A 21,529-nucleotide genomic window follows, 5' to 3' on the forward strand; every position below is an offset into this window, starting at 1 on the left:
GGTTTCTGGGTACAAAACAACATCTGCTCTGAAAGTCTGTGTTAGCACTTAGGATGAATGTGAGAAGAGCCGGTGGAACAAAATGATTTCTTAAAAACAAGTTCAGAAATGTTTCATAAGCGCTGTATGGGCCCTATACGAACAGGCCCTGAGCATACAGGCAGGCAGATTCCTTCCCTGGATCTGTGCCTCGGTACCTAGATCTTCCAGTGGGGAGGCTGCCAGGCTCCCTGATGAGCTTTTCAGGGCTGAGTCTGAAAGAGCTCGGTTTCCTCATCTGACAGAAGTGAACAATAATAATTACTGCCTCACAGAGCTGTTGAAAAGTATTAAATTAGATGAGGAGTGCTGGGTACCAGCTGCTGGACGCATGGTTCCCATGTAGTCATCGGTGGCTGTGCAGGTTCTGATGCTGGCACTGATGAGAGGAGGCGGCGGGGAGGAGGAAGGTGGCGGGGAGGAAGGGCAGTGTGTAGGTAGCTGCGGGGAGACACCAAGGCAGACTCCGCTCTCAGGAAAACAAAAATCAACTGAGTATTGCCAAGTTCAGTCTTACTGCATAGGAATATGCATGTTGAGGCCTCTTGGGTTCCCCTGATGGATTATAGTAGATTAATCAGGGAAGACTTCCTGGAGGTGAGTTTATAGTTCTGGCTTGAAGCAGAGAAATACCCCAAATGGGCAGAAGTAGACTTGCTGGGGCGCACCTGGGTGGCTCAGTGGGTTAAAGCCTCTGCCTTTGGCTCAGGTCGTGATGTCCGGGTCCTGGGATTGAGCCCCGTATCGGGCTCTCTGCTCGGTGGGGAGCCTGCTTCCCCCTCTCTCTCTGCCTGTCTCTCTGCCTACTTGTGATCTCTGTCAAATAAATAAATAAAATCTTAAAAAAAAAAAAAAGAAGTAGACTTGCTGTTTTCAGGTGGAAAGTTTTATAGGCAAATGCTTTGGAAGGAGGAGTTGCATGGGTCAGGAGAAGGGGATTCCTCTGTGAGTGAAAGAAACAGGAAAGGAGAGGAATGGGGAGACGCTTGAAGGTGTTAGGACTTGATGAGATTCTTACTACAGAGTGGTGTAGGTTGCTGAGCAGGACAAGTTCAGGGTCAAAATGATTTCTGAGGAAGATCTGCGTCGTTGCAGATTTGATACGTTATTGCAAATTCCATACTACTCTTCGCCCAGTCGACTTCTTTGTTCTTTCCCCCAATCTTATCAACATTTAATAAAAATTTTTTATGTGTGGTACATCAGACAGTGGAAATGTTTCCTCCATGGTATGGCATTTGCCTGTGAGTTTGCTCACCAGGCCTGTCAGCGGGAGTGCATTCGGCTTTACCCTTCCCTTAAAACGGAGGGGTGCCTGTTTCTGATTTACTCCCTGTGTCGTGTTGCTTAATAATCTTGGCTCACGTATCCTAGTCTGGGTTGCTGGTGGCTTAAGCAAGTCACCCATGATGACTGCTGATCCCCCATTTATCTGAATATATCGTGTCACCCAAGAGATGGTCAGGAGAGAACAGTCCTTGTTTGAAATGCCTCATTCATTCCGCGGGTCTGAGAAGGTGCCTTCCGAGTCCCCAGAGTTATGGGAAAATTCTCTGTGCCCAGTACACAAATTATAATACCAGAGAGATCCGGCTCCTGATTTCTTTCATGAGTGTTTTCCTTTGTTAGCTCCCTTCACTGCTCCTTGGCTCTGGTTTCCCAGTGTTTCAGGCGGCTTAGAAATGAGCGTTGTCCCGAAGCGATTGCCTTTAATGTTTTATAAGATGAAGTCTCCCTGGCGGCTATGTTTCTGAATGTTGGAGTAATGAGTTAATATGTTTGTGACTCCCTCTAGGGCATGTACATCAAATCAACCTATGATGGATTGCACGTGATTACTGGAACCACAGAGAACGTAAGTTCGCACATCCGTTAAATGTAAAAGCTATCGTTTATTTAAACAAATGGGACGTGTGGTCCCTATACTTTTCGTTCCAACGTGTTCATCCTATTTTATTATCTGCGGTGAGAGCGTGGGTGCCGTTTTGTTTATTTCTGTCGCTAGCATACTGCTTATCCCCAGCTGTTGGGAATTTATTATTTAAATTGTCTTTTATTGCTGTTGTTCGCATACCTTGCCCGGTTTTTACCCCCCCACCCCTTTTAATTATTCCTTTTGCACCCTGGAAGTGTTAACCCATAAGTCGAAAAACAGTGACCTCTTTGTGGTTGAAAACCACTCTTAGAAGAACTGAAACTAGTAGCCATATGTATAAAATACAGGTTTTTGTTGTTGTTTAATGGAATTTAGATGGATCACCAGAGCAGCTATTTTGGGACTTTTACACAGTGTAGATTCTTTTTACAGAGTTGTGTTTTGTAATATTTGGCGTGATATTGAAACGTAGTCCCCCCCTCTTGCCCCCCCACCCCCAATCTTTTGAATAGAAAAAGCAGGGCTGCTTTTCCTGTGAGAGTCTTTGTACACTGTTCACTTCCTTTTGGAAATGCTGCTCCATGAAAGGTTTTTCTTGAGCCCCTGTAACATTTTGAATTTGTAAAAAGTAGAGCTAATTGAATGCTTTCTCTTTGTAACCTACAATATGGCTAGTTTTTGATGACATTGATATGAGGGTAGAAATGTTAGAATAGCTTCCTGGATCTGTATGAAAGAAGCATGTGTCTGTGGAACTAATCTGCTATTTAATCAACTAAGACAAGAGGAAATAATTTCTAAAAATAGAAGAAATTGTAACTCCTCTGATCTGTTGGAAATATGTGTTGAATTTTGAACTCGAGCTGCCGCGTCTTTTGATAAAATAAAACGGCATGATCTTTGATGCGGGTTTGTGACACAAACTTGATATTCGTAGCAAGAAAGAAGTGATGTTGCTGAAGGCAGTCAGTGAATTTTAAATATGGTGTGTGGTTCTGGCAGAGGAATGAGTGGAAGATGGTGGTGTCTAAGCCTTCTTTGTCGAGCTGCTGTGAGAACACACTGAGAAGCGATAGGAATTTTTTTTGGCATATCACCTGATAGGCAGTAACAGCACGGGAAGTTCTGCTTTTAGGTCAGGGATGGTGCAGAAAAGGAAATGCGTCATTATTACTTGGTTCATCCCTCATTCTTGTCAGAGGCTTGGTATATTTCACGTCAAACAAAATGAGAACATACGTGTATACCACTCGGTACATTGTTTGGGAGTTGGAAGGATTCAGGGGGACGGTGAAGGTCATTTCAGTTTTGAAAGAGTGGAAGTTTGCATTTAGTGATTTAGTGATTGCCTTGTTTAACCACCAGACCTGTGTGGTTGCAGACTTTCCCTGGTCTCCTTAAAGCAGTTTTCATCTTGGATAGATGTGTAGTTCGCTATCCTGTTACTGCCAGAAGGCATACAGATTTCTCCTCTTCAAACCAGCCCTCTATCCTTTGGCTCTAAGGATGAGAGTTGAATGAGAGACGAAACAAGCTGCTTTTGAATGAAGTGAAATGTCAAATGCAAGGGTACGTCTCCTGGAATTCCTACAAGACTCAGTAAGACTGGATGAGAGGTTGAGGGTTGACCTGGATGTAGTTGATCCCATGCAGGATTATACAGAAGTCATCCTAGAGACACAGGTGGGTTCCATCTTGTGAAAGAGCAAACAAGGGAAAACTTGTCTTATTCCTTCTGGCAATCCATTTGAGAATGTCACTCATTCTTTTTAGTCATTGAGCTTGTGTTCACGGAGTACCTGGAATGTGTGAGACACTTGCTAAATCTTACAGATGGTGGTGGGTACCATAGGTAACAGCCTACTTCTCAAGGGCTTAATCTGGGTATTTTACCCTAAATGCTGGATGTTTTACACTTAAATGGCAGTAAAAAATGCCAGCTGCCAGCTCTGGGACAGCCTTCCAGCTGGCACTTAATGGTTGTTGTGACTTTCAAATCAGAGAGCTGGTTAGTTATGTATGTATGTATGTATGAATGAGAGAGTGCAGGCAGGGGGAAGGGCAGAGGGAGAGGGAAGGAGAGACATCGCATCTCAAGCAAAATCCCCACTGAGCTCGGAAGCGCATGCAGGTCCCCAGATCATGACGTAAGTCCAAATCAAGAGTCAGATGGTAAACCTACCGAGCCTCCCAGGCACTCCCGGTATTAGAATGTGTTAAAGGAAGCCTAGTGTGGTGGTTGGCATTGGATGGAAATCTCCCATTGCATTCCCTGTATTTATCTTGGACTCCGGGCTGAAGCAACGACAGCAGGTCATCTTAGGCCTCCAGTCCATTTTGGGGGGAGGTTACCCGAGAAGTCAGGATCATTCCAAGGTCAGCCTAACAGTATCTAGTGATTTTCAATGACTTATTTTTTGAAGTTGTCCAACACCTTGACAGGATCTCATCCATACTTCTGTTCCCCACCTCTGAGATGATGTGGGAATTCGATTAGCCTCTGAAGAATGGATGCATTCTTCTTCGGGTCACCACCCTTTTGCAGAAAACCAGAACAAGCATCATTTTTCAGTAGTCTGGCTCATGGTGAGAATAGGCAAGAGTCACTGCCCCAGGGAGAATTTTGGTATCAAGCTCTCTCTTTACCAGTGTTCTGCCAAACACATCTCTTCATCACCTGGTAGGACATTTGAGAAATGAATGCATGAGGATCCTTAGGAAGGAAAGTCAGTTCAGGACATTTAGGCTTGGTTTTTAAGATTGCACATCCATAAACAAGAACGTCCTAGCCTCAGGAGCATCTTTTTAAAGTGAAGCTTTACCTTAAATGAATCCCAAGCCGGGAAGATTATCTGGGCTGGACTGATTCTGACTGGACTTTAGGAAATTGGTCTCTAACTATGGGTTAAGCATCTGCCATGCAGGGGCGAAAGGGAGCCTAGACACATTCTGTTTTTTTCTTTCAGTGCCTCAAGAGAAAGAGATTGAGGTAGACTATCTCCCTGAGGTACCCACGGTGCAGGTCTCTCAGGGAAGACACTGCTGGTTGTTATGGTGGCAGGAAAAATAACTCTCAGTTCCCCGTGCCTTGCATTGGCTCTAGATGCAGTGAATGGACGGTTTGTACAGTTTAATGCTGTTTGCTCATTTCTTGTTGAGCCTGTCCCAAAAGTTGAGCAAGAAGATTCAACCAAGGATGTCTTGTGTTTGGTTCCCATCCTCTTGACCGTGTTCAGAGGTGCTGTTGTTTTTTTTTTAGAAAAATAATTATAAAAATGTCTGAAGAGTCAGTCAGTTACAGAAGTTACCAAATAAAATACTTTGGCCTCAAGAACATTAGATTGTAATTTGAAATCAAGGTTTTATCCTCTTCTTCGCTTTTGCTCATAGGAGACACCTTACACACAGAGAGAGCTGGCTTCGTTAATTGAACAGAATATTGTGGACAAATATTTGAGAAATGGATTATATGTAGATATATATATGCACACATAAGTGGAGAGAAAGCTGTATATATATTTATATATATATGTGCAGATTTGTAGCAAAGTATTATTGGACAGAATCAAAATCCGGACTTCTGATACTGAGAACACATTCATTTTTGGATTCAACCTGAAAATGACAAAAATTTAAATTTGTTTTCTCTAAAGAAGTACATTAAATTAAATTCACTATCTTTAAAGAAGTACGTTTTCCAATGTCACCGCCTTTCTGTGCTATAATAGCATCGTGATGATGTGTAAAACAAGGTTGAGTAGACAAGAGTTCGTTTTAATAATTACTTAAAAAGAGATGTGAACATCACTGTAACAATGGTTTTTACGTGTTAAGTAGTTGGTCAGCTTTTACAACATTAATTTTGATAGGGATCTATGTTAGATGAACCAAAGAAAGCCTTTTTTATTAGTTCACTGTGTCGCAGGATGTCCCACTTTTCCTGATGGGTTAGATGAACCCGGCAGCATGTCCCGGTCTTCCTGGTGGGTTAGGTGGACCCAGCTGTTGTAACGGACAGATGGTCTGGACCAGCCAGCCATTCATCAGGTGGGGAACATGAGTGTCCACCCCCATGCCAGGCTCTACAGACCATATTGTCTTGGGATTGTCTCATAAGTGCTCTGTGTACTAGTTCTAGAGAAAATTGTATTTCCACTCCTCATTGTCTGCAGAAGAAAGAAGGAGGAAGAAATAGAAGCAGAAACAAATAGAAGGTTTAAAAAATAAGACAGGTCTCTGTGTTTGTTCCTAATAGTCTCCTGCAGACAGATCTCAGAAGATTCACGCTGGTGATGAAGTCATTCAGGTTAATCAGCAGACTGTGGTGAGTTTGTTCTTTGAGACTTAAGACTTATAATATTCCCCTCTAGAGCTTTTAACTAAATCCGAAACCATTTTGCTTGAAGTTTTGAAATTTGTGACTTTTGTCTAATTTTCCGTAGTTTTAAGTAGTGCTCAGATGGACACGCTAGTGTCTGCTTAGTTGCTCACAACTGATTTCCTTGAAATAAATTCATAGATTTGATTTTTCATAACTCACAAGTGAGTCCCTTCTCCTCATTTTCTTTCTTTGAAGGTGGGATGGCAGCTAAAAAATCTGGTGAGAAAATTGAGAGAGAATCCTACAGGAGTCGTATTACTGCTTAAGAAGCGCCCCACGGGTTCTTTCAACTTTACCCCCGCTCCCCTGAAAAACCTCCGGTGGAGACCACCCCTGGTGCAGGTATCCGTTACTGGTTGTAAACCTTTTGCTTTCTTTCTTTTCTTTTCTTTCTTTTTTTTTTTTTTTAAGATTTTATTTATTTATTTGACAGACAGAGATCACAAGTAGGCAGAGAGGCAGGCAGAGGGAGAGGAAGGGAAGCAAGCGCCCTGCTGAGCAGAGAGCCCGATGCGGGACTCGATCCCAGGACCCTGAGATTATGACCAGAGCCGAAGGCAGAGGCTTTAACCCACTGAGCCACCCAGGCGCCCCTGTAATCCTTTCTCCGCCCTCTGCACATGAACTGTGTCGAGGATCAGATTTGTCTCCAGAAAGAACAGTTACCATTTGAAGGCAACTGGTTTCAGGAGTTTGCGTAGGAGGACTCATTCTCTAGTCCTGCTTCAGTGAGAACATACGTTCTAGATTTTGCGCTTGCCACATGTGACTGTTTAAATGATTAAATAAAATGAAAGGTCCAGTTCCTTGGCCTCAGTAGCCACACTTCAGAGGTCTGGTAGCCTCGTGTGGCTCGTGGCTGTCATCAGCACTGCAGAAAGTTCCTTCTGGGCCTATTCCCCTCTGCTTTCAAACACATCTGATGGTCCACGGTTTGAGCACTCACCCTGGAGAGACCACCTGGGGTGGAGTCCTGCCAAGGCAGGGCTAGGGACGGTGGGAATCGGCCAGACAGTGCATTGTTTAGTTCAGAGCTGGCAGACTTGAGTGATGAGCGGCAGCAGACCGCTTACTGCATCGTATCGGAAACTGTTGTCTATTTCTGTACGAACACTACACTCCCTTTTCCCCACACCTGGGTGGAGTGTGCTCAGGGACCAGACCCCCTCCTGATATCATTGGTCCTTAGTGTTTATGTCTTAAATCATAAATAAAAAGCAGTGACATCTTAATGCCCCTTTTTAAGACTGAGATTGTAATTTATATGGAACTGTCTGCCATTTTACGGTTCATCTTCAAATGGAAGGAATGGTGGTCGTCTCAGGCTCTCAGTTTAGACCCTCTGTGATACATAGAGCACTGGAAATACACCTACACATGTACCTCGATGGGGGTTTAAAATAAACAATAGGAGCATCTGAGTGGCTCTGTGGGTTGGGCCTCTGCCTTCGGCTCAGGTCATGGTCTTAGGGTCCTGGGATCGAGTCCCGCATTGGGCTCTCTGCTTGGTAGGAGCCTGCTTCCTCCTCTCTCTCTCTTTCTGCCTGCCTCTCTGCCTACTTGTGATCTCTCTCTGTCAAATAAATAAATAAAATCTTAAAAAAATAATAAATAACAGGATATGGAGTAAGGAAGGACATGTAATTAAAATCACTTCTTAAATAATAACTGATAAATGATTTATAAGCCAATTCTTATATATAATCGTCTCTTAAATAATAACAATATCAATGCACCCCAACTGCGATGGGGCAGCACGAGTGAAAGACTCATGCGAAGAGGTCATTTGGAAGAAGCATGAAAAAGACTCACAAAGCAGCACAGCTTAGTTAGACAGGGGCAGGTTAGACAGGGGGCATAGAGTTCAACTTCTCCAGTTCATCCCAGCTCTGCCACCGACTAACTATGGGATCTCTGATAAGGTATTTCATCTTTCTAAACCTCACCCCCAATTATTAATATTTACTATGAGAGAAAGCTGGGGGCACCCGAGTGGCCCAGTTGGTTAAGCATCTGCCTTCAGCTCAGGTCATGATCCCAGGGTCTTGGGATCGACCCCCCACATTGGGCTCCCTACTCATTTGGGAGCTTTCATCTCTCTCTCTCCTTCTGCTTCTCCCCCTGCTTGTGTTCTCTCTCTCACATGTCTGTGCACTCTCTTTCTCTCCCTCTCTCTCAAAAAATAAATAAATAAATAAAAATCTTAAAAGGCTTTGGGCTAAGGATATGGCAGGCAAGTAGGGCAGGTGTGCAGTGTGACATTGAACCTGGCTGGTGATACCAGTGACAGAAATCAGAGTCAGGAAGGCAGAGACGGTGGGTCTTCTGAGAATCACTGAGTTGGAAGTGAGGGGGGATGACTCAAGTGCCTGTATTCAAGTGTAAGTGGAAGCTGTTTTTAGGTACAGGCTAGAGTTAGTCCCTTGATGTCTGATAATTCACTTCAGAAGGGCATGCTTCCCTCCTCTCTGGCTTTATCCACCTTCCTGCCAAGTCCCACTGACTGTGCAGTTTGGGGGAGCAGTTGATGGTGAGGGAGGAGATACCTGGTTTTGCTTCTGACCCAGGAGGAGAACCAGCATCACAGCTGAGAGGCCGTTTTCACAGCTTAGCTACCAAGTGTTCTCATGATGGGTCCAGGATATTTGCAGAATATAAATTCTGGAACACTGACACCCCCTGACATTGCTGTGTGTCATTCTCCAGGCTTCACGCCTGGGCACCCACCTCTTGTGGGAGGGCGTTTCTTTCATTCTAGTCACCATCATTAATGTTGCCTGTCCCTGAGACGGTGTCCTCGTTGGTTTTAGGCCATCGTCCTGGGAAATGAGAGTTCTTCTTGTAGCCGGCATCATCAGTGCTGGAGTCCTTGGAGAGCGCCCACTCTGTGCCAGAGCTGTACTGGACTTCTGCTAACACTCGTGGGGGGCCCTCCCTCCCGGCCCCGTGTTTTCAGATGCTGCTAATCAATTCTGTATCGAGTAGAGTTGACTGTGTTGGTGGCCACCATCCAGATTGTAGGGATCATGTCACGGGAGACTAAAGACTAAGCCCCCATTTCTCTTGAGTCTGGGGGTCTCCCCCTAAAACAGGGCTGTCACTTTGAGTACATTCCAGTCCTTCCAGTCCTTAAATATAGCTCATGGTCTCACTTGGGGGTCACTGTGGGGTCTTTGGTCACCATCCCGGCTGGGTAGGGTTTGAGGTACCAGAGGCCAGGCAAGTTCTCGTGTGGCGGTCACCACCCACTGGCCGTCACCAAAGGTCTTTATGCCTCGACTCTGGGATTTCGTCAGCCTCCCTCCACCTGCCAGAAAGCGTGTCGTCATTGTTAGTCTATAGAAGAGATAAGATTTGAAGGTCTCACGTAAGATTTTAAAAAATAGGTCCTTTTGAGCCTAATCCCATAATTAAAATTAAGCTGTAAGGATTTTAAAATTCTGAAAGTAACTTGTACGGGTGTGTGACAAAAAGCGCAGACGGTTGTGAGCTTACCGTGTGACACGCGTGTGCTAAGCCTATGACGTGTATTGTGTCACTTCATTCACCTTCTGTGGGTGCTATTCTTGTCCCGTTTATTCCCGTCTTATAGACGAGGCACAGGGAAGTTGAGCGGTTTGCCCAGAGATACACAGCTAGTGAGAGCTGTAGCCAGGATAGCACCTGGACGGGGGCCCGAGCCCATGCTCCTGGGCATGATAGCATCCTCCTGATTTGTATGAAGGCACTCAACCAGTGTGGGCTGCAGCCCTGTGTAGGAGCTACTGTCAGGATGGCTGTTTTTTGAGGAGAAACTGAGACAAGGGTATTGAAGCGATTTGCTCAGAGCTAGAATTCTAACCTGGCTTCCAAGCCTCTACTTTTTTTTTTTTTTTTTTTTTTGAAGATTTATTTACTTATTTGCATGAGAGCCAGCAAGCGCAGGTGTGCAGATGGGTGAGTGGGGAGGAGGGGCAGAGGGAGAGAATCTTTCAAGCAGACTTCATGCTGAGCACAGAGCCTGATGAGGGGCTCAGTCCCATGACCTGTGCCTTCGTGACCTGAGCCAAAACCGAGTCAGATGCCCAACTAACTGAGCCACCCAGGCCCCTCTTCCCCCTACCCCCAAGCCTCTACTTCTTCCGGTGCATCTAGTCTTTCAAAACGCCCAGTTGATTCTGAGTGTCTCAAAGACTACACATTGAGCGTTGCTAATAGGTGTAAACACATGAACGATGTCGGCCCTCGGTGTTGGCTTTGGGGAAGGAGAGTTACCCAAGAATTATCTCACCTCTGCTCTTTGCACTGGCCTCCATTTCAGGCCTCACCTCCACCCACGACAACCCAGTCCCCTGAAAGCACTATGGATACCTCGCTGAAGAAGGAGAAGCCAGCCATCCTGGATCTTTATATCCCTCCTCCGCCGGCCGTTCCCTACTCTCCGCGGTACGTCAGCGTGCGTTGGCGGTGTGCATGCCCGTCTCCTGTGTGCGGAGATTTGAGTGGCGGTCTGAAGCCCATAAGGATTTTGATGGCAGAAGTTGATGCACTCCAGGGTGACAAGGCTGAGTCTTGAAATGGCAGTTCTATAGAGTGTGGTCCTGGGAGTAGGGCTGGGAGGAATGGGGGTAAGGGGGGTCACAAGGTCCAGACTCCAGTTACAAGATAAAGAAGTTGTGGGATGTCATGAACAGCACGGTGATTATAGTTAACATACTGTATTTTATATTCCCAAGTTGCTGAGAGAGATTTTAAAAGTTCGCAGAATAAAAGCATCTGTAACTGTGAGGTGATGGGTGTTAATTTTTTGTGGTGATCATTTCACCATATGTACATGAATCAAGTCATTATGTCATACACCTCAAACAAATACAGTGTTATATGCTAGTTATTTCTCAATAAAACGGGGAGGGGGATGTGTGATCATTTAGGGAGAAATGTAGGAACGGATCCAGGTTTCATGGGTCTTGAAACTATGTAGTTTGATGGAGAGGGGACTCTCTATGTAGACAAGTATGCGTTCTTGGGAATGCATTGTTTAGCTCCTCCTGGAACACCGGAAAGGGCTGTTCGGGGGTCCCTGAAGCTGCAGTTTCATTATGTATAAGGTCAGATCATCTCTGGGGAGGAAGATAAGACATGTTTTTGTGCAGTAAGTTAAAGTTAAGCTGTATTTTTGGGTAGACTTGTGTTCTTCATAGGACTTAAGAAATGTGAATGGAGGTGTGGTACTTGTGGTTGTGTGTGTGTGTCTCTAAGAAGTTCTACTAGAAGACATTCTTAATTGGCACATGGTATAATGAGGCTAGTCATATTAGCTGTTCCATGGAGGATTATTTAGTGTGAAATACAGGTTTATTCATATCAGTTTACCTATTTACGGAGAATTTAACTCATTTATTCAACATAAGTTTAGTGAGTGCGAGGCCTGCATCACCATCTTACACAAAACAGATGCGGTTCTTACCCCCAGAGAACTGCCAATGTCTTAGTCAGCTGTTCAAGAATAAATTGAGAAATACGTAATTATGGTATAATGTTTCATAAGAAAAAGTTCAGGCTGAACTTTACAGTGATATATTACTTGATATTGGAAGTTTTTTGTTGGTTTGTTTTTGTTTTAAGCTGAGTGTTTGAATCTGTCCTGTTTCTTCCCTGGGCACAAGGAAAAATGAACTTCGTTTTCCTCTCCCTGGCTTTGGGCTGCCCAGAACTTAGTACAGCGCAGAGAACCTTAGCTGACCAGAGGCATCCTGGTTGGTAGATGGGACCCTTCCCTGTCTTCACAGACCAGAGTCCTGTGGTCACAGGATCTTAAATGTGTTTCAAGTGACAGGTAGTTGCCTTTGCACAGGGAGAGCACAGTTTCACTGATGACCTGTGTGCGGGCGGTTTTATAAGAAACAAGGAGGCCACTCCCTGACCCCTAACTCTGAATGTTCTTGTCTGGGTGTCAATGAAGGGTCACAGAGCAGTGGCAGGAAAAAGGGTACGTGCATAGTAAAGGGGAAAGCGAACTGGAGCTTTTTCAGGGGAGACACACATGCACACATGATACGTACGCACACGTGCATACACACATACACTTACACACCATTAATGAAGGATACCTTCAGAGGAATGAAACATCACATGGTTACGGAGAACGAGAGGTGAGCCTTGAGAGCTTTGTGAATGGGGCAGTTATATGCCAGGGTTAAAAGTACAAAAGGAGATGGATTCGTGGAAGGAAAAGGGGGTGCACAGGCAGGAGATTCACTGGGAATACCAAGCAGGCAAAGCTGATATTTAGATTATTTTTGGACTCAGTTGATGTTGTAATTTGTCTCGTAGTTTTTACAATGATCCCCTAAGAGAATTTTCTAGATGCAAAAAAATGTAACTAGCTGGTAACTTGGACTCAACTAGGATTAAGTTTTAGGAAAGCTGACATGTAGAAAGAATTAAGTTGGAGTCCTTAAGCCACACTTTCCAGTTTCTGTAGGGAGTTCAGAAAACAGACACTCTCCATTGGGTATGATAAAGGCACCTTTGTATTTTTTGGCATAATTTTCAAACCTAACAACTCCATTACACATCCAGTGTCTTCTCTGCTAGATCTTGGCAAAGATACTACTTTGGGCATCAGAAAAATGGCTCAATCATACCTTCACTTGTGATTTCTGTAATAAATAGGAGATTCAGATACAGGATAGAAGTACAGGAAACCAGAGCTGTCTTTTCAAAGCTGTATTTATACTCTTTACACATATCTGAAAAAAAATGTGATTTTCTTTTATTTAATGGGATCATGCTATTTACTCTTACGTAATAGGATTTGTGTGTATTAGAGGGTAACGGAATGAAAAAGGAATGCTTCTTCCTGCAGTGGAAAGGAAGATTAAGATTTTCTTACGTGTGTGTGCTGGAGGAAGTATGTCCTGTAATTCTTCTGTAGGAGAGGATCTTTGTAAGTGACTTAATTATTGCCCACTGCCTTCCAGGGATGAAAACGGGAGTTTTCTTTATGGAGGCTTCAGTAAGTGTAAACAGCCATTGCCTGGTCCTAAGGGTTCCGAGTCGCCAAATTCCTTCCTGGACCAGGAGAGCCGAAGACGGAGATTTACCATTGCTGATTCTGATCAGTTGCCTGGGTATTCGGTGGAAACCAATATTCTGCCCACAAAAATGAGAGAGAAAACTCCATCTCACGGTACATTTCTGACTGTTTGTTTTGTTCTGCCATTTGTTTTTCGTTCCCTCCCCTGCCCCCCTTCCTTATTTGGAACTGTTGGATGAATTTGGCAGACTCGAAGGGTAATCTGAGGAAAACATAAACCTCAATGAAATTCTAAGTATGAGACCTTTATTCATCTCTCCAAAGCGAAGTCTTGTTGAATCATTACTCGCTACCTGGCATCAAAGCCCGGTGGCGTGAGATCATGTTACGGTTTTAACTTGCAGGGCCTGGCTTTTAGCGTGGAGTGGCTTTGCTCTGTAGACACACAGGCTTGAGTTCAGCCGGCCTGTGTTCTCATTGCTTGCCACAGAAATGGGAGGCTTTGCAGTACTTTTCTTAGTTTGCAATAATGTTATCACTTAATGTTTAAGTGAGTGTGGTATGGGGGAGTCTAAAGTTATAAATAAAAGGAAAGATGCTTGAAGGTCCACAGGTTCTGTTAATTTGTCGTGTCCTTCCCTTCCCTTTGAAGGCAAGCCCCGACCTTTGTCCATGCCTGCGGATGGGAGCTGGATGGGGATCGTGGACCCTTTTGCCAGACCTCGAAGTCATGGGAGGAAGGGTAGGTTGAAACAAACCCAAAATACACCAAACTGGAATCAAAAGGGCCATGGCCGTCGTTTCAGCCCTGTTCCTAGTTGTGCCATAATAACCGGATAGAGGATCCCAGCCCGAGTCGGATCCCTTCATCTATAACGTCAGGGCTGCTGAGTCTCTGAGGCCCTACCTGTTCCTGGAATGGCAGAATTATATTATCCTAGTTAGTGACTGTGAATCTTCTCATTAGCATCGTGTGCTCTTAAAAGGTTGTGGGGGCGCCTGGGTGGCTCAGTTGGTTAAGCTTCTGACTCCTGATTTCAGCTCAGGCCATGATTTCAGGGTTCTGGGATCGAGCCCCGCCTCAGGCTTCCTGCTCAGTGGGGAGGCTGCTTCTCTCTCTCTCTCTCCTTCTATGCTCTTTCTCCCTCCAATAAAGAAATAAAATCTTAAAAAAATAAAATAAAAGGAAGAAGAAAAAAGTTCTGGAGGCTCAACTTCCACAGTGAGCAACCCCTCACAGCTCCCCGGGCCTTGGTAAAGTTTCTCCCTCAGGAACCTGAATCACCTGGAGCATAATTAAGCGGGAAAGGGAGAAGATGTCTTTGGTGTAAGGTCCAGGATACCCTTAACTGGCATGTGACAGTCTGTGGAGCAGTCAGCAGGTGGCAGGGCTGTCCTTTGTTTAGATTTAGAAATGTCAACATCTTCATTGCTGTTCTCTTGGGCTTTTAATCCCTGATTTAGCCTTTTATTTCCTTTTAGAATTGAGAGATCGGGGCAGGAGGTGGGGAGTGTTAAGTCTGAAAGTGGAGACATACTTGACCTCCTGCCTCACCTGCCATAGTTCCGTCGTAGGATCGTTTTAGAATGAAAAGATGTCTGTCTGTGTGATGGGCACTTAAAAAAAAAAGCAGCTTTCTTGAGAGAGGACTCACATACCATAAATCTGCTCACCCTGTTAAAGTGCACGATTCAGAGGTTTTTAGTTAAAGTGCACGATTCAGAGGTTTTTAATGCGTTCATAGAGTTGTGTGTCCATCAGCAGTCTAATTCCAGCATATTTTGTCACTTCAGAAAGAAACCCCTGTGGGCAGTCACTCCTCATTCCCTCCTCCCTCAGCTCCTGGCAGCCACTAATCTACTTTCTGTCTCTCTGGATTTTTGTCCTCTCGACGTTTCCTTAAGTAGACTCCTGCATTATGTGGTTCTTTGACAATGGGCGCTTCTTCAGAGCATCTACCCCGGTTACAAAAGCGAAACAGACACACTGAGAAACATCTAGAAGGCACGGGAAAATAAAACTCAACTGTCCTCTGCTTCCCCAACCTAGAAATAATCACTCTGAATGTTTTCTGGTGTTATACACGTAGAAAAAAATGTGCAAAATGGAAGAAATAGATTTTTGGCAGTACCGTGAAAGGTGACTTACTCAACACATGTGTGTTTTCTGTAGCAGCTGCACGACATCCCAACATCCATGTTAGGGCTGTAGCTTGTACTCACTCCGGCTGCTGCTGCTGGACACCTCGGCTGGGTGTGTGCACCCCTTCCCTCCCCCCTTTGTGACTAACGCTGCACTAAGCATCTCGTCCCTAGATCTTCATAATTTCTGGGTCAAAAGAGTGCTACACGTGGCCAGACTGCCCTGCATTTTAGGTTTCTCTTCAGTTTCTTAACTATCCCCCCCCCACCCCCCACCCCCCCACGAGCGGTGTACTGGCATTTAGGCTGGGACCACTCTTCCTTGTTTGGAACTGTCTTAAGCATGGCAGAACCCTGTCTATTAAAGGTGAATGACAGTGCCTGCCCTTTACTGAGGGTGCCCAAGGCACCCCCACCTTTCAAATTGCTCGTTAGGGGAGACTTGGGGAGAAGAACCACTGTCCCAGTGCCTACAGGCATTGAACAAGAATCCATCGGGCCTTAAGGAGTATAGACTGAGACAACCTTTTCGCTTTTTCCCCCCTTCAATTTCAAGTGAAATGTTATGAAAATTCTTATACTGGTAAAGAAGTGTGGGCTCTCCGATTCTGCCCTGCCCTTGTGCTGCCTCTCGGGTTGTAAAAGCAGACTTTGATGGACTCCTTCCATTTCTACTTTCTGAACATCCAGTGGGGTGCGCCTGGCTGGCGGGGGGAGGGCAGGGTCTGGGACGCACCCCGAGGGCGCCGGGTCTCAGCACGCTGCCCGCCTGGCTGAACCGGACGGCGCGGTGGATTTTAACGGACTCGTGGGCTTTGTCTGCAAACAGGTGAGGACGCCCTGTGCCGGTATTTCAGTAACGAGCGGATCCCCCCCATCCTCGAAGAGCGCTCCTCGCCCCCGTACCGCTTCTCCAGGCCCCCAGCGGAGAGGCAGCTGGTCCGCGGCGCGGACTACGTCCGGGGGAGCAGGGGCTACCTCGGTTCGGATCTCCACAGCAGCGCCACGATTCCGTTCCAGGAGGAAGGGACCCGAAAGAAGCCGGTCTCCTCGGCGGCCAAGGCCTCCTCCACGGAGCCGTCCCTGTTGGTCAGCTGGTTCACTCGCCTGAAACTCTTGACTCACTGAGCTCCGCCCTCCTTGGACTCGTCCCTGCCTCCCGCTCCCAAGTGCCTTGCTTTTTCCGTTGACAACCTGTTCCGGTTTCCATCCACAGTATTACGTCGTGACCTTATGCGATTTCATTGTTTGTTTCTTTTGGAAGTTGTATATACTGCCCTTCTCGGAATTTGGAAGTGATCGGATGGGGACAGATCACGAAGGATCTTAGGTGTTGCCTTGTGGAGGCGGAAGGAGAGAAACGAGTCGAGTCTGCTCTTCTTGCTTCCTTAGGGCGGGAACACGGAGACACACACTGTACACTGGGGCCTGCGCCTGGAATGTGTCGGTCGTTATGAGGAACTGGGCCATGGTTGTGTTGGGGGCGGGGCTGAAGTCGGTGGCCCTTGTCACACAGAGGCCTTGGTTTGAGGTCCATCTTCTTCACCTGAAAAAGCCAGTGGAGAAAACGTTTTTGTTTTGATTTTTCAAGCCACATACCCTGTTTGTAAGCGTAGCAGCTTTGACTTTGAAATAACATGTGGCATGCATTTCATGCTGTTTCAAAGAAGTGGTTCAAGTAAGTGTAGGCCTGTCGCACTGGGTTATTCCCTTCTCGCAACAATCTCAGTATGTAGGTCAGTTAACACAGAAACACATGAACACATTTAGGTAGGGATTACTACACACAAAGAAGTTTATGGTTACTCGTGAGGGGTGTCGTTGTTGTTATATATTACTGTCTTTGAGGGAAAAGAAGCTATAAGATGTGCTGACAGCCAAAGGATCATTTCAGAAAAATGAAGCAACAATATTTAGGTTTATGAGAGATACAGCAGTTTGCATTTTGACTGTGTAATGTCTGTCTTCCAGAAAAACAAAAACAAAAAACAAAAAACAAAAAAAACCCAGGCAGTGCTTCAAAATTGTACATATTTTGCTATAGAAATCTCTTGGAAAGTCTCATGGTCACTAATTTTCAACTAGCATCAGGTATTTTGGAAAAGTGTGTCAGGATATTAACTCCTGTTTAAACTGAATGTATGATATTTTGTTAGAACAGAAAAGTCCTATCTTGTTAATTTAAGTGTTTTAAATACAGTTGTATATTTTTCTTACTCTTAGTCACGTGTAATTGAAGTATTTCTGCTTTGCGTCCTGCGTGAAGCTAATGAAAACGAGGGTTCAGGGTGCTTTCCGATTTACAAGTGACCCCCCAGGCTGCTGCGGCTGTGGGCGCTATTGTTAGAAAACAAAATAGGCCCTCCCGAGCATTTCGGGATTTTATGGATTAGAAGTGGGGGTGTTGAGGAAGCATGGTATAGTGACAGTTACATCCGGGGAATTTTCTGACTTATATTCCTAGGCTGAGCTGGTATTCCCTGCTCAAAAATACCCCCCCCCCCCCCACCACCACCAACATCCCTGGAATTGTTTACTTTTTGCTCAAGTGCTTGAAATTCAACGAATTAGAGCTTCCCTGGAGTTAGTAAACATCTTCCTTTTTAAGTGCCTCCGGTGAGGCTGAGGGGATTGAATTCAGTCAGGCTCCTCCTGTCAGCCTCTGAGGGAGCTGCAGCTGAAGGACCAAAGAGGCTTGGAATGCATGATTCATTGGGTGCTTTACACACAATGTAAGGGCAGAGCCTGGGGTGGGGAGGCCTGGAAATAAGGCTCTGGAGACTAGTGTGTGGAAGCTATGGAAAAGGAAGGGCGCCAGCCTTGGCCCATTTTACTGTTAGCTTGAGCTGGCTCTATGCCCAGAAAAGGGGATGGCAACACTTCCTCTCACTCCCAGGATTTGGGAGGATTCTTAGTGCTGTTCAGCTGAGTAATGAGTTTAGTAGCTTTGGAGGTCTTAGCTGGAAGTTGGCCCCTTTTCTGTGGAGAAAATGCCACTTGTGATCAGATGACCATCCTCAAAAATGCATTTTCAGGAGTCTGTCTTAACTACAGGCAGTGCCCAGCTTAAATTCCTGCACCAGATGGGTGTTTCTGTGACTTAGTTCCCTCAAGCCCTAATAGAAGACCAGAGAAGCTTCTGGGTCCTCTACCTTTATTCTGTCAGATGCCACAGCTTCATCTGTATTTTTATCTGGGGTTTTCTCCTGAATTGCATTTGAGAAATAGATCCCTACTTAAAAAAAAAAAAAAGTTTGTATATATCTCTACCATTGAGATATATAAGCAATAGTTTAATACTAATTTCTTAGCCTTAAAGGAAACCACTTGCCTCCATAGCAGTCAAGGTTTAATGGTGGGCGTGTGGAATGACCCATGAAACTTTAAAAGTGATTTTTTCTTTAACCCTACCAGACCAACTCAACACCCATCCCTTTTTATCATAAATATTTTACAATATAGCTACAGTCATCAACTGAAAGCCATGGATGATTAAACCTATCCTCACACATAAAAGCATCACCCGCATATACTTTCACGATTCCAAAATGAAATTAATAGTAAATATAACCAGCCTCTATACACATGCATCAATTTAATGTCCTAAATGAAATACAAAAAATGTATAAATGTTTTATAGTGAAATAATTATTTTCTTATGTAAATATTCTAGCATGGTTATAGTACAAGATGTATTGAAATAATGAGACAAGGCACATACTTGCACCTGTAGAGAAAATCACCACGCACGTGACGGCTACAGGTGATGGAGACCAGCACAGGTGCGTTCTGCTGGTATCGCAATGCCAGGAACAGATGGATGTCAGTAACATGATTCTCTAAAATATGGCCAATTATTGATAAAGTTGTAGATAAAACAAAAGTCTACGAGAGCTACACCCACGTAGTGCTTACTGGGTGCCTGCCATTGTTCTAAATATTTACCCAACAACTATGAGATGAGTGTCCCTGTTCTTCCCATTTTACAAATGAGGGAGTCATCCAAGGGTAGACAGCTGATAACAGAGCCGGGGTTAAGATCGAAGGGATTGAGCTCTGCCCTCCTTGTTCATAATCGCTTTACCGTACAGGCCTCTCTCAATTTGGGGAGTGATTGCATTTCTAAAAATTCCAACACGTCTTAAAACTGGACTAAAAATTCCCTGTGTGTTTACGGATAGAATGAGATTACAGACTCAGACAATGCTGAGCCGGGTGGGTTTCCATCCACATGAGTACTTGGTGGTGCAGTCATCCGGATGCTGTACTGATGGGGGACAGTTTTTGGTTGTAAGGGATCTAACCAGTGGAGCTCACGCAGCGCCCGGACCCCACCTGTTCACCAGGAGTGGCCCTCCCCATCACTGGCGCCTCACATTTCCAAAACTGGCTCTAGGAAGAGACGCCATCCTTTGAGAACAAGTGATTTAAAAGAAACCCCATCTCCATCACCATCATCATCATCATCATCGAGTGTGAGTCAGTCTTCATGCTATATTCTTGTCCATCGTCTATCTCTGGTTCTTTCTCCTTGCTTCTCTACCCACCAAACCTGAGGTTCTAGAATCAGTTTTACTGGTTTTTTGTTTTGTTTTGTTTTCCTTTTCCTCTCCCCAAAGCCAAGCAGTTGTTGCTGCCTCTGGCCCAAAGACCATGAATGTTACTGAGATTCAGAGTGTTGGCCTTCAGAAAACACTAAGGTATTTACATGTAATTTTACCCTTTAAAGAGCTTACGTAAACTTGTTTGACATCTGAATATTATTAGCAAAGAATAAAAGGCAGAGAGGTTTGGGGTTTTTTTTTTTGCCACTGAAGGCATAAATGGGGCAGCCTCATTTGAAGGTCTCCATGTGTCTGGGACTAGTTTTTATGGACTAGAGGTTCACATTTCCCTCCCACCCTCATGATGGAATCCCTGCATCATTTCCTTTGGGAGGAGACCACCACAAATTCCGTACCTTGGAGATTATATGGAAGGTGGATTGTTTTTTTTTTTTTACACATTCATGCTAATCAGCTGAAGGTGAGTATTTAAAAATCTGTCGATTAAAAACTGACTTAAATAGTACACAAAAACTGACCTTTTCTGATGTTTCTTCAAACATGTGAAAGGTCTTGCATGATGAATCAAACCTAGTGGGATCATAGAATGTGGTTGAGGATACCTTAGGGGATTAAAAAAAAAAGATTTTATAACCTATGGAATTAGAAAAAAAATAGTAATCTTTTAATAAACTTTACCTTATAATTTTCCGGAGATTTCTTAACTGCTAAGTTTTGCCCTAGAGGTTTTATTTTTGGCCACTACACTTACTGCTAGCAATGTGCCGGTCTGACAGAGTTTTGACAAATGTAAGGTTTAATGTAAGTAAAGGACAAAGAGATTATATCAAATTCAGATTTGCTACATGGCCGTGTTTTTCTCCAGTTTTAGGCATGTGAGGTCTGTCCCAAACCCTGTGTATATATGTGGAAGAGAATTTTGTCCTCTTACAAAAGTCCTTCTACAATAATAGCCCGTGGCTTACTGATGGGAAAGAGGAGAGGCGAGATTTTGTCCACAATGAACCAAATAACATCACTCAGCCAGGAGCCTGTCGCACACAGTCTTTGAGAACCCCTGGGGCACCTCCCCCACTCCCCTCAACACAGAAAGGCACATGCTGTGGGGTTAGTAAAGACAAGAGTCTGGGCGTATGCTGACCATCCTTGGGGATACTCAAAAATTCTATGGCAGCGTTTGTGAAGTTCATCTTCTGATTGGTCAAGTGTTCACGTGCTGCCAACTTACGACAGACCGCAGGGGTTAAAATACGTGATGAGGCTAAAGCCAAGATCATGGGGTTTCCTTCTGCGTTCTCTCCCAGCTCCTGCCTACCGCGCTGCAGCCCCTGCTCCTGGGATGATTTGTCTGAGCGCTCATGCCATGCTTGCAACGAGTACTACACTCGCTCTTCTTTACAGAGTTGCTTGTCTCCCTGAGAGGTAGTGAAACTGAAGCTGCAGGAGAAAATTAAGAAAATAAACCTCAAAGGCATTAAAAAAAAAAAAAAAAAAAAAGATCATCTAGG

The 21,529-nt window shown here is 44.8% G+C and overlaps 1 protein-coding gene across 2 annotated transcripts in view; it reads left to right on the top strand.

Moving 5' to 3' along the window:
- CNKSR3 (CNKSR family member 3) overlaps positions 1 to 17,678 on the top strand; it is an 87,687-nt gene extending 70,009 nt beyond the window's left edge. For both annotated transcript variants that reach the window (XM_046006847.1, XM_046006848.1), the window contains 7 exons: positions 1,835 to 1,894; positions 6,171 to 6,239; positions 6,492 to 6,638; positions 10,597 to 10,721; positions 13,259 to 13,467; positions 13,967 to 14,056; positions 16,286 to 17,678. In XM_046006847.1, coding sequence (XP_045862803.1) covers positions 1,835 to 1,894; positions 6,171 to 6,239; positions 6,492 to 6,638; positions 10,597 to 10,721; positions 13,259 to 13,467; positions 13,967 to 14,056; positions 16,286 to 16,584 — 999 coding nt within the window. In that variant the 3' untranslated portion in view covers positions 16,585 to 17,678. The remainder of the gene's footprint in view (positions 1 to 1,834; positions 1,895 to 6,170; positions 6,240 to 6,491; positions 6,639 to 10,596; positions 10,722 to 13,258; positions 13,468 to 13,966; positions 14,057 to 16,285) is intronic.
- The last annotated feature ends 3,851 nt before the right edge of the window (positions 17,679 to 21,529 follow it).

The sequence above is a fragment of the Meles meles genome, chromosome 5 (genome assembly GCF_922984935.1).
Source record: "Meles meles chromosome 5, mMelMel3.1 paternal haplotype, whole genome shotgun sequence".
Taxonomy (NCBI): domain Eukaryota; kingdom Metazoa; phylum Chordata; class Mammalia; order Carnivora; family Mustelidae; genus Meles; species Meles meles.